This window comes from Mauremys reevesii, linkage group 11 (assembly GCF_016161935.1).
Source record: "Mauremys reevesii isolate NIE-2019 linkage group 11, ASM1616193v1, whole genome shotgun sequence".
Lineage (NCBI taxonomy): Eukaryota > Metazoa > Chordata > Testudines > Geoemydidae > Mauremys > Mauremys reevesii.
In genome coordinates, this window is record NC_052633.1 from 54,759,472 (window position 1) to 54,772,085 (window position 12,614).

Consider the following 12,614-nt stretch of genomic DNA (forward strand, 5'->3'; position numbering starts at 1 on the left):
TGTTGACTTTCTCTGAAATAGTGCACAAAAGAGGAGCCACATATATTTTGGTAACATCAGGATGGAGAACCCTGTAGACTTCCATTACCATTAATGGAGCAGAAGAGCACAAACCATATATACTTTGTCCCAAATCTTGTAAACACTTGGGCATCTGCAGGCTCAGGGCCTATATTTGTTAAAATAGGAGGTTTCCGGTTTAGCTAGGTTGGTCCCTGGCTAACTGTTTAGCAAGCGATTTTTCCCATAAAAACTCCATGATTGTATATTTCTGTTCACTTAATAAATTTGGAGGGAAAATTAAATGTCTTTAATTTTCTTTTTAATAGAAAACCAGAAGTGGAAGAAAATGAAGTATTTTTGTGTTCACGCTTTGCATACACCAAAACTGAAACAAAGTAAGGAAGTTCATGTTTTGTTTGTTATTTCAGACTTACTGTTTCAGGTGAACATCATCCATCTCAAAGTTGTGTTAATGGGATCAAAATGGCTACTTACACTTACTAGCAACAAGGGATGACTGAGTCTTGCAGATGTTTTTCTTATGTGGTGTTTAACTTAATTAAATTAGATGTTGTTCATTTAAATTGTATTTTGTAGTCACATTATACTGAATCATAGAAATCAAAGTAGCTAGATTACGGTTTCTTTCTAGGCATCTCTGCCTTTATCATATTTACATAATATTCCCAACTTTAAGTAGCAACTGCCTACTACATTTCACATGTGCAATTGTTAATTGTGCTCAGTCTAGTCCACTGAAACTCAAAAAACATTTTTGGTTCTTTGTAAGGCCTGTGCCATTAGAGCCCTACATCTGTGTAAAGAGATCCAGTGTAAATAGAATAAATTTTCATTTATGGAAAAATATTCCAAACCTCTGTTTCTGAAATCCCGCTGAATAACTCTGCATTTCAGTTAAACACAATACCAGAGAATTTCAGCACAATAAGCAAGAGAACATTCTTTCTAGTCCTGTTTCAAGTTTTATGTTAACAGCACCCAGGAAATACAAACACTTTATAGAGTGTCAAAGATGCTGCAGACTTAGAACCTACGGCTTGTACTCTATCACATACAAAGAAATTGTACCTTGACTTAGAAAGCTTGGGCCACATCCTGCAATACTTACTTACACATATGAATAATTTTACGTGAGTATTCTTACTGAGTTCAGTGAGGTTATTCATCTCCATAAAGTTACATTAATAAATGTTTGTTGATAGGGGCATTGGTATATATGACATTGTACAAACATAGTCTAATCTTGTAAAACCTTATTCATGTTCGTAGTCCCACTAAAGCCATTCATGCAGGTAGGACCATTGGAATCCTTGCTTGTGTGAATAAGGACTTTTCATTTAAGTAATAGTTTTCATGATTGGTCATAGTCATTCATACTCACTCACATCTCTGCGTCACTGCGTTTTCACACTGCAGAATGAGTAAAAACAGGTCAGGCTTATCCGAGGAAGATGGACTGAATTTAAAGCTACATACACCTCTAACTCAATAAAACTCTGTCCTCGGGAGCCAAAAAATCTTACCGCGTTACAGGTGAAACCGCATTATATCTAACTTGATTTGATCCGCCAGAGTGCGCAGCCCTGCCCCCCTCAGAGTACTGCTTTACCACATTATATCCGAATTCGTGTTATATCGGGTGGCGTTATATCGGGTAGAGGTGTATGTTGTGTGATCCTTTCAATACAAAATCTATTTGCTGATGAGTTAATGCTGTTTACAGAACATTTTTGTCAATTTCTGAAAGTCATTGTTAAAGGGGCACTGGCTGAAAACGACATGGAAAAATGTTTCCTATCACTAAAGAGTTCTTATTTTAATCAGCACTCTTTTGTACCTGTGAATCCAAATGACAAAAACTGTAATCATTCAGTGAGGAAATAGTTAATAATAAAAAAGCTTTGCAAAATAATATCTCAGGAGCCTGTTGGTTTTGCTCAGGAAGTTTGCATTTCTTGAGTTTGTGCTACCTCATTATTTCTAATATTGAAACTACAGTTTACCAGTCACACCAACCTTTTAAATCAAGAAATGAGCATAAGGTTTATTAGCTTAAAAATTGAGTATTTTTATATGGAAAATATCCAGTTAGACTTATTGGGCCACTTCTGCTTTCACTTAAACACTGTAAATCTTAGATGTCTTGTATGAAGTCAGTGAAATTAGTCCAGGTTTGTACTAGTGCAATCGAGAGCAGGATTGTTTAGCCATTACCTCAGAAAGTAATTATAACTATAATCAAAATACATGACTGCTAAATCTTAAGGGTTTTTTAAAAAAATGTTATTTGTATATCTAATAAATCTGATTCCTAAAATAAATATAAAGATGAAAATTCATTTTAATAACTATTAGCAATTAAAATCTATATTTTTATTTAGTAACTTCTGAGAGTATTTGGATTGATTTTCTGAAAACTAAGAACAGTGAAAATAAAAATATCTTGGTGAGGCAGCAACAAAAGGATTCTGTGAACCAAAGTTAGGGATATATTAGTTCCTTACACTGATATAGGACACACTGTTTATGACTATAGCATCTCAAATGGTAATCACATCTGATCACAAACTGAATAGGTGTGTGCTTGGTCATTTCTTGGATAGGAGACCTTGAAGAAAACCCTGGTTGCTCCTGGAAGTGGTGGTGATGATTTAATATGTGGCATTATTGCATCTTGGATCAGTTCTGAATCAGTGCCTCTGCAGTGCATTTATGGTCATTGTAGCGCTAAAGGTGCTGTCTTCCTGATGAGATATATCCCAAAGTCTTGACTATTTGTAGCTACTAAAGCTCCTATGATGCCTTGGGCACATGAACCTTATTTGTTGGGCATATTCCAATTTGGGTAATTCCTATATGAAATTTCCCTCTGTAGTTTCATAATGATAGGTTAATGATATTCTTCAATTCCTGTCTTAATCTGCTGATGACTGAAGTCAATGAGACTAACCATAATGGGACATTTTTGCAGGATTGAGACTATAGTTTATAAAGTGCTTGAGATGGAGGAGATTATGAGGAGAGATGATTAAAACTCTTCAGCTTGGAAAAGAGACATCTAAGGAGGGAATATTGTAGAGGTCTATAAAATCATGGCTGTTGTGGAGAAAGTAAATAAGGAAGTGTTATTTACTCCTTATTACAGAAAAACTAGGGATCACCAAATGAAATTAATAGGCAGCGGGTTTAAAACAAACAAAAGGAAGTAATTCTTCACACAATGTACAGTCAACCTGTGGAACTCTTAGCCAGAGGATGTTGTGAAGGCCACATCTATAACAGAGTTAAAAAAAGAACTAGATAAATTTATGGAGGCTAGATCCATCCATAGCTATTAGCCAGGTTGGGCAGGGATGGTGTCCCTACCCTCTGTTTGCCAGAAGCTGGGACTGGGTGTTTTATTCATTTCCCCTTGGCCACTTGGCATTGGCCACTGTTGGAAGACAGGATACTGGGCTAAATGGACCTTTGGTCTGATGCACATCTGATCACAAACTGCTTTTATGTTTTGATGGATCTTTCAGGGTCTAAAATGTGAGGAGATGAAAGCTGTTTAAATTGTTATTGGCCCAGATTCTCAGCCTAGGTTTAATTGTCTTTGCATTGCTCCAGTAGTGCAAAGGAGACTTAATACTGCCCCAGAGTGGCAGTTGTGGGCTTCCCTGTCGCATCCCATGGTGGCCTAAAGCTAACGTAGGAGACAGGCTGAAACCATGCTCTGTGCTCCAGCCAGTGGGTTTGTTCTTCAGTGACCATTTCTGTTGCCATAATTTAGAGCTGCTGTTAGGCTCTTCTAAATCATGCTAGGAATCCGGGCATTAGCAAAATGGCTTATTTTTCTTCCTCCATCAAGGTTCTGTACTGAGCCCCACTCAGCCAAACCCAGTAACGTGGCCTATATTTTGTGTATGTATCAGAGAAGAAACATTTAACATCAGTATAAAACTATTCATTAGACTAAAGTATTTAGTAATTACAAAGCATTATAGTATTTAGAGAAATTCGTTTTATGGAAATTGCAAAAACAACCAATAAAAGAAAATCACACAACCAAAGTCCCCAAGACCCCCAAAATCAGTTTCTTAATAGCATCAGTATAAAAATATATGTATGCAAATTGTGAATTAATATTGTTTTCTCAGCAGACATCAAGCTAATAGCTTGGATAATACTGCAAAATCAAAGATTGAAACTGTTTGCCATAACAAGATACTATTAATTACATATGACTTCTTTTTATCTGCTGTTTAGAAAAAATAAATATTTTCATAAAAAAAGTCTCTGCAATAAGTATCACTATTACAATTTAATTTGTCTCTTAGATGCAATTTGATACTATTCACTTGTATGCCATATACAGTTTCCCAACTGCTATTTCCTTTTTAGTAACATCTTTCAGAAGTTACAGAGTATTTCTTTCTGAATATAAAGCAGTTTGGTATACTAGAAATGCTTTAGAGTATATCAGCAAGTCGTTATAGTGGAAGTGTTTGAGAGGCAATACATTAGGCAAAAAGCTGCAATCGAGATACCTGCAGTGAACACCATACTGCCCTTAAGCAAAGTATAATAATTAGTTGCTCTTATTCCCATGCCCACTGTCCCAAGTGTTGATATTTATGGAAGGCAAAGATCACTGCAATACCATCTCAAGTTCTGCTCTGTTGGAGTTGTTTATGCTCATTCCATTTTTAATGTACCTATAAGATGTTTTGATGAGGGCATTTAGCCCAAAGGGGTTTGCATCGCACCTCCAGTGATTTAAACACAAAAGTAAGGTTGGTTCTTCAGAATATTTTAAGTGCTAACTTCTGCTCCAATATTAATAATAAAGATTAACAAACTATCGAAAAACAATTTCATATTTCAGTCACTGAATGTGATCTTGGTGTTTCATGTTGATAGGATGCTGGTCATTAAAAGTAGTGAAGTATCTGATGTCAAGATAGCCTGCAGTGGTAGAAGTTGCTTACATCTTGTGGGTACCTGATATGCTACTTATTTCATAGATATTCAGATCATATGTTTTCTACTTCAGTTGACAGAAGATATCTGACTAGAATAGACAGTTTTCCTGAACATTTCATGTGATGTCATAACCTATTATATAGTGTGCACTTATGGTATGTTTTATAAAGCAATAGTTGAGAATTATGAATCATATTAATTACTAGTTTATGTATGAAACATCCATTTTTATTTCAGGAGATTTAAACTATGTACATTTTAGAATATTGGTGTTGCTTTAGTATTGATTATTGCAGCTCATTTAAGTAATTATTATGCTACTGTAATTGTTCCTCAAACAAGCTTTAGTGTTTTCATCACAGATCTTTGTAAATATCATTAAGAGTGGCTCTTGGGAGAGGCTAGTCATTTCAAAAAATTATCTGATAGCTATTGGTGATGATCTATAAGGTGATTTTCTACATTGGCTTATTTGGGACTTTGAGAGGTCAAAATCCTCTTCTTGACTGGAGGATGTTAACACACAATAAACCTAACATGGATGCTCCTCTTTATTATGTGATATTGTGTTATGTCAGACAAAAACAATCCTGTTGGGGATGGAAACACCAACAGTTTCTTCTCATTAGAAAATTACATAAAAACATATATTAGGAAAAGTGAGAGCAGAGATATATGTATAGCCTCTGGATCCTAATGTCAGCCCAGACAATCTTCACAGATTTCTAAGGATGGGAGGAGAATTCTATGGTGAGTCAATTTGGAAGAGGGAGTAGCAACCAAGGGCTAGTCTACACTAGCAATGCTAAAGCTCTTTAACTTGGCTTGTGTAGTAATGGCAGATCGCTGGGAGACCTCCACGAGAAAACCACCTCCATGAGAGGTGTCGCTCCCAGCACGGGTGCACTGTTTACACTGGCACTTTACAGCGCTGAAACTTGCTGTGCTTGAGGTATGTTTTTTCACACCCCTGAGCGAGAAAGTTGCAGCGCTGTAAAGTGCCAGTGGAGACAAGCCCTATGACTGTTTGCTTAATTAAGCTGATTTAGGGAAGAGGAGTTATGGTTAGTTCTAAGTATAGCTGGACAATTCTTTCAAAAACTGTGGGAGGTATCTTCCCCCAAAATATATAAATCAGCCAACAAATTAGGGTAGGTTGCAAAGATATCCTTTAGAAAAAGACCACAGCACAAAAAGATTTGTTTGAGGCTCTATTGCCAGTGTAGTATATGCAGTAGAAGATACAGATGTATCAGCACTCCTGGGAGCATTCTGTGACAAATTAAAAATTCTGTGCACAATATTTTAAAATTCTGCAATTTTTTTGGTCAAAATAACATTACATAATCACACCAGTTTCAATTATTTTGGTAATTTATTTCAAAATAACTGTGAGCAAGTATGTCTGGAACAATAAAGACACACACAAAAATTCCCCCAGGAGTACAGTGTTAAAGAAACCTCTATGACAATCCAGTTCCTGTTTCTCTGCCCCCTTCCCAACACAGAGCCCAGTCGGGTGACCCCCCCCCTCCCCAAGTCCACCTGCAGTGCCCTCCCAGCTAATACACATGAATCCCCCAGAACCCAGCCGCGATGAGAGTGATATCTGGAACTATGTTTTCATAGATTTTGGCTGTCTCATTTTCTTTTTCCCTAATAATCAACATATTTTTCTTCTTGGTCCTACAGATATTGGTAGTACCATCTTTCTGTAGTGATTTTGAAGAACTTCTTAGCAACCTCAATTAATTCAGTTGCATTAGCATATAAAGGGTTAAATTCATCCTGGGATAATTCCCTTGCATTCACTGGAGTTACACTGAAGGTGTTTGAATCAAAATGGTTCTTAAGTGATAATGTGGACACAACCACTTTTCTCTTGGAACACTGCTAGCTATATTTTTCTATAGTTTCTCTAATTACGGTATTAAGCTATGTCTTCTGTTGTACTGCAATCAGCTCTGCTGTTCTTATTTCAAAACTTGATTTGGCTGAATTCACTAATTTTAAATATAATTTGATATTTGCTGAAAGCTTACAAATAAATACACAGGCAATATATAAAGCTGATTTTAAAAAAATCAGCAAACTACAGACCTGCTGTGGTGCCAGGTTTAAAAAAAAAAAGATTTCTTCTTCTAACATAGCTATTGTTTGGAGCCCTATCATTTGCCTTTTTTCTCAAAAAAATTATGAGTTACAATAGACAACAGTAGTTTTACTTGTAGTGAGGGTGTTAAAAGAAGAATGCAGTAAAAATTAGCTGAAATATGAAGACAGTTATTTTAATATGATTTAATTCTGTAAATATATAAAGTAGGCTATAATGTAATTTACCAGGAAAAAAAACAACAGATATGCTACACAATTTCATTAACCTCTAAGCAGGAATAAAGAAAATATTTATACAAATAGTATAGGTTATCATCCTCTATCACCTAGGCCTGGTTTATATAGACAACTAATTCTCTGCCCTGCTGTGTCATATTAAAATATCCAATATGTTAATTGCTTATAAAGGTTTAGAATGACTTGAATATCAGTAACACCTCTGATAGTACAATTTGGAAAGTAAATATAATTTATCATTGTAGTTAGCTTTTTTCCATAAAATAGATACATAGATGAATTTTTAATTGTGCGAAGAGGTAAGCAATCACTGGATACTACTACTTCTGTGACGTTGATTCATTCCTTTAATATGCAAATTTTAAGTATACATAGATCCAGTGCTTTTATTTTAGAAATATGCCTAGAGGCTATATTGGTAGGCTTTAGGGAGATATCTGGTTTGGTGTGAAGTAAATAGTTGTTAAATGATCACATGAATTTATGTTTTAGAAGATGAAAAAGTGGAGCTTTGAGTGTATGAGAAGATCCAACTGTACCTGTTATCCAAGCTCACAACTTTGTTTTGTTTTTCAAAGAAATCTCACAAATATCACACAATTAAAAGAAAAAAAAACAAGGGCAGCAAGAAATAAAGCTAAAATATTCAAAACTGAATGTCTAAAATTAGGCATCTAAATCCATTTTAACATACCTGTGGCCTGATTTTCAGAAAAGAAGAGTTGCACCTCTCATTGGATTGGATTGGATTGAGTGGAAGTTATGCGTGCTTGGTGCCTCTGAAAATTTGACTGCCTGTGAATGTAAGTGTCTTAGTCTGTATTTAGATGCCTAATTTTAAGCACCCAAATTTGTATATTTTGGTCTCCATGAAAAAAATAATCTAAAAAGCATTTTAGGAAAAGTCAGAGTGGTCTGAGGGTATTTGTAATTGATTTGGCATATGACCTATATAAAGAAAAGACATGGTTATTTAGGAAGTGCCCATTGAGATAACATGGGGAAGCGGTGATTCACACTTCAACAGTAAAGCAAAATTAATAAAATTTAGATAATAATGTAGCAGTTAGATATCTGGCCCTTTTTCATATTGTTACTGTCTACAGTATTACTCAGTTCCACACTTCATTCTGAGTTTTACTCTTGGTACTGTCTTGTTGTCCTTCCTGTTCTTAATCTAGAGCCATCATTCTCCCTTTCAAACAGTTGACAATAAATAAATTTCACGCCTAACATTATCAGTGTCACAAGGTAGTTCAGTAATTTTGTAGAGCAACAGGATCTTTTAGATAAAAATAAGATAAAAAGATAGCAGTAAGAAAGAAAAATGACTTCTAATTGTGCCGAGGATTTTGTCTTTTATGTATTCCTTCACAATCCAATCTAAGTAAACTAACTTTCATGTAATCTATTGTTAAAGATATTTTAACCAAAAGGAGTGGTAGTTTAAAACTACCAATTTTCCTCCAAAAGTTGAATTTTTGAGCATAGTGCTTCTTATGCCCATTCCAAAAATTTCTGCAGCACTAATCATTTTAGGGCTTATCTACATGAGAAAGTCATTACACCGATTTAACAGAAATTGATTTGAAACTTGATTTACCTAAACTGCTTTAAAACCTTGCATAGCTCTCTTATTTTGGTTTAAGGTTAGTTTATTTCAGCTTAAATTAAACTGGTAAGGAGTCAGTCTAAACTAAATTGAGATGAGTGTCAACACAAAGTTTTATGGTGGTTTAATTAAATCAATTCAGAAAGACACCTTTAAACTGGTCCTAGTTTTTGTGTATATGAAGCCTTAAACAGACTCATAGTAATCGCTGTACTAAATCAGACTAATATCTTGTCCCGCACCCTATCTTATGCCCTGAATATTGAAGGTTTATAGGCTTTTTTTTTTTTAAATAAATTCCTATTGTCTGATTTTGTGGTGATCTAATTATTACTGTAAAATCTGATCCTTTTAAAACTCTTGGCCTCAGCGATATCTTGTGGCAATGAGTTCAAGAGGCTTATTATGCATTGTGTAAAAAGTAGTTCTTTTTATAAGTTCTAAATTTGTTGCTTTTAAATTTCATTTAATGTCCCCTTGTTATCTCATATTAGAAGTGCCTAATTTACCCTCTCTGTGTCATACATTAGATTATATACCTCAGTCCTATCTCTTCTTTATAAATCTCCTATCTAAATTAAACAGTAGGAGTCTTTCTGTGTCTTTTTTCACCCTCATATGGAAATATTTCCTTTACTCTAGTATTTCTTTTATTATTCATGTCTGAATCCTTCTTTTTCTGTAGGTTCTCAAACTATTGTACTGGTGACCCCTTTCATATAGCAAGCCTCTGAGTGCGACCTCCTTTATAAATTAAAAACACTTGTTTATATATTTAACACCATTATAAATGCTGGAGGCAAAGCAGGGTTTGGGGTGGAGGCTGACAGCTCGGGACCCCCCGTGTAATAACCTCGCGACCCCCTGTGGGATCCCAACCTGCAGTCTGAGAACCCCTGAGTTAGGATGCCCAGAACTGAATATAGTATTCCAAGTGAGGGCATATCATTGAGTTCAATAATGGCATTATTTTTCACTATTCTTTGCTTTCCAATTCTTATGCTGCTAATGTTTTCATTGTGGGTTTTTTTTATTGCCATTGAACATTCAGCAGAGATTTTAATGTAGTAGTACACCTTGGCACCTCAGGTCTGTTCCAGAGTGGCCACTAGGCTCTTGTAGCTGGTTGCATTGCTTTTAGAACCGAGGTTATAACCACATATTCGATAACTTGAACAATGACATCACCTAACTGCAGGACTGGTTAACAGTTAGAAATGGAAGTGTATAACAATTTAAGCCTGGCTCTTTTGATGATAGCATTGTTTACTGAGTTAGTGTCAAAAGAAATAAAGCACTGGTGGACTTCAAGGCTTTATTCTTCTCCATATAAAAAGTCAAATATCTATTCATGCCACATATATGTAGTAGAGCTTCCACGTAGCTGGCATGTGGACAGGTGACGAATGACGGCTGGATGATTGGCTGGTTAATTTAGAGACAAAGAGGAAAATCAACAGGAGTCCTCATGGGCCTGTCTGAACCACAGTGCACACTTTTCATATTTACAGTTTTAAGTCCTTTTGGACAGACTTCTGGGAACCAGAATGTCTTGGGCTGAGAGGGAGAAAGGTGCCCTGCTTCTGAGTAATCATCTATTCCCCCACACTCAGCACGATGGCAGCCTCATTTGGCAGGGTTTTGAGTCATATCTAATTAATCCAGAACAGAACTATTAGAGTTATAAGCCTTTTTGTCTTCTGAGCTTGGTCATGATGTTTGCTACTGAGGATCGGCTTGCAGTGGATAAAAAATTGCTTCCCTTGCTAGTGTGGCTGATGTAGATGTAGAGAACAACTGTAATTTTACATTCAGATGATTAAGCCAGATAATTGCATCAGGAGTAGTGGACTGTATCACTGTGATGCCTCCTTTGTATTTGTGAAGCGTGCATTGAGTTCTTATATGTTCCATGGTCTGTTCTGGGAGACCACAGTTGCACAGTGGAGAGTCTTTAATTTTCCATTTGTGCAGCAAGTATCCGCATCTGCCATGATTTGTGCAGATGCAGTTTAGGGTTGCCCGTGAGTTTCATGGGAGATCAAAACCAGGGATCTTCTGCATTGGGTCTTTCAAAGGTGTTTATTTGTGGCTTCTTGTGAACTCCATTCGGCTTTCCAAGCTTCATGAGAGTTGAAGTTGCAAGACAAGCAGCCACCTTCAGCGACATAGAGTCCACCTTGAATGGGGACCTAAATACCATGGAGGAATATTTCCAGAAATGGAGGCTCAAACCAAGCCCCCGCAAAACCACAGTCACTGCATTCCATCTTGATAATAGGAATACTAAGCTGGAGCCATGAGCAAGAGCCCAGTAATTTCTTGTTTGAGTGGCAGGGATATACCTCTGCTGTCTATCTCTGATCTCATATTTCTTGATTCCAGGACCAATTGTAGAGCATAAGTCCTTTTCCATTAGAGTTCTCCTTACCTGAGTAAGTTGCAATCTGGAATGTTCTATGACGGACTCCTATATTCATAACTTCCCAGCACAGAGGGAAATATCTGGTGCATCTCTGCTTATTTATGTGGAACATGAAGCCTGATTGTCTATTTGAAATCAGTTCAACTTTTAGGGATACAAGTCTGAAAGTCTTTAGTGAGAAGACCATGTCTATTGCAATCCACTAAGCCCAAAGCTCTTGATATGCAGTGGTAGGTAGGATCTTATTTAAAGATGTTCATGATTTCATGGAAGTAAAAGAAAGCAAATTTGAAGTGTGTGTGTCCGTGTATTATTTTTTACAATAATAATTATGAATAGGAAAAAACCATGGATTTCATACTATTATTATTAATGTGGAACTTTCTTGCCTGCTATATGCACTGAGAAATATGTCAACCATAGATACTTTAAGATGATTTGAGAAAATGTGCAGTTTTGCAGCACTTTTACATGATTTATTTTTAATTTTGAAAAGCCTTTAAACCCATTAAGTCTGATGAACAGATTTTAAAAACAATAGATTAGTCACCAATCAGCGCTAAATAAACATACCTGTTTGCAATATTTGACAGCATTTTGGTCCATTACTAGAAATAACCGTGTGTGTGTGTGTGTGTGTGTGTGTGTGTGTGTGTGAAAGGAGCAAGAAGAAAAAGTACTATTTTATGTGAATGATGCCTTTCTGCAACATACCCTCCACCATTGAATGCCCATCCCTCCTTTATTATTTTATTTATTTATACACTTTTCTGCGGTGCTCCTATTGTAGCATCAAAATGCTTCAGAAACATTAAAAGAACATAGTCAACTTGAAAAATCACATTTCCATCTTAAAATGTTTTAATTAATATATTATAAGTAAAACCAAAGATGATTACTAAAAATGATAGAAGTTAGCAACAATTTTTCTCTTTCTAGTTTGCTTACTTTCTGAATTAAACAGCAGTTAATTTTCACCTAATTAATATATACTTTGTTTTCTCTGCATAGTCAGTGTGCAAGTTGTTCTGTTCTTTGTTTAAATACCTTTATAAGCACCAACAAGGGAACAGAAAAATCCTTTTAATTTTTAAGACATTTAAAAAAAATCAGGTCATACTATTGAAGATAAATTTACCAGAAAATTGGTTTTAAAAAAAGTAGTTAGTTCAAAATATTCAAGTTGAAAGTATACCTTTAATGAACATATCCTCATGGCACCATTGTGAGGTA

General features: G+C 35.7%; 1 protein-coding gene across 30 annotated transcripts in view; it reads left to right on the plus strand.

Moving 5' to 3' along the window:
• The window catches only part of GTDC1 (glycosyltransferase like domain containing 1), a 266,987-nt gene that overhangs the window by 33,075 nt on the left and 221,298 nt on the right, over positions 1–12,614 (plus strand). For 23 of the 30 annotated variants that reach the window (XR_005586243.1, XM_039495011.1, XM_039495008.1 and 20 more), the window contains 2 exons: positions 330–398; positions 8,057–8,147. The exons of 3 other annotated variants lie outside the window; for them this stretch is intronic. Coding sequence is in view for 1 of the 27 variants with exons in the window: in XM_039495030.1 (XP_039350964.1) it covers positions 8,146–8,147 (2 nt within the window). In the remaining 26 variants the exon portion in view is untranslated. Of the gene's footprint in view, positions 1–329; positions 399–8,056; positions 8,148–12,614 lie in introns of those variants that run through there. 4 more of the 30 variants (XM_039495013.1, XM_039495023.1, XM_039495022.1 and 1 more) reach the window with 3 other exon arrangements.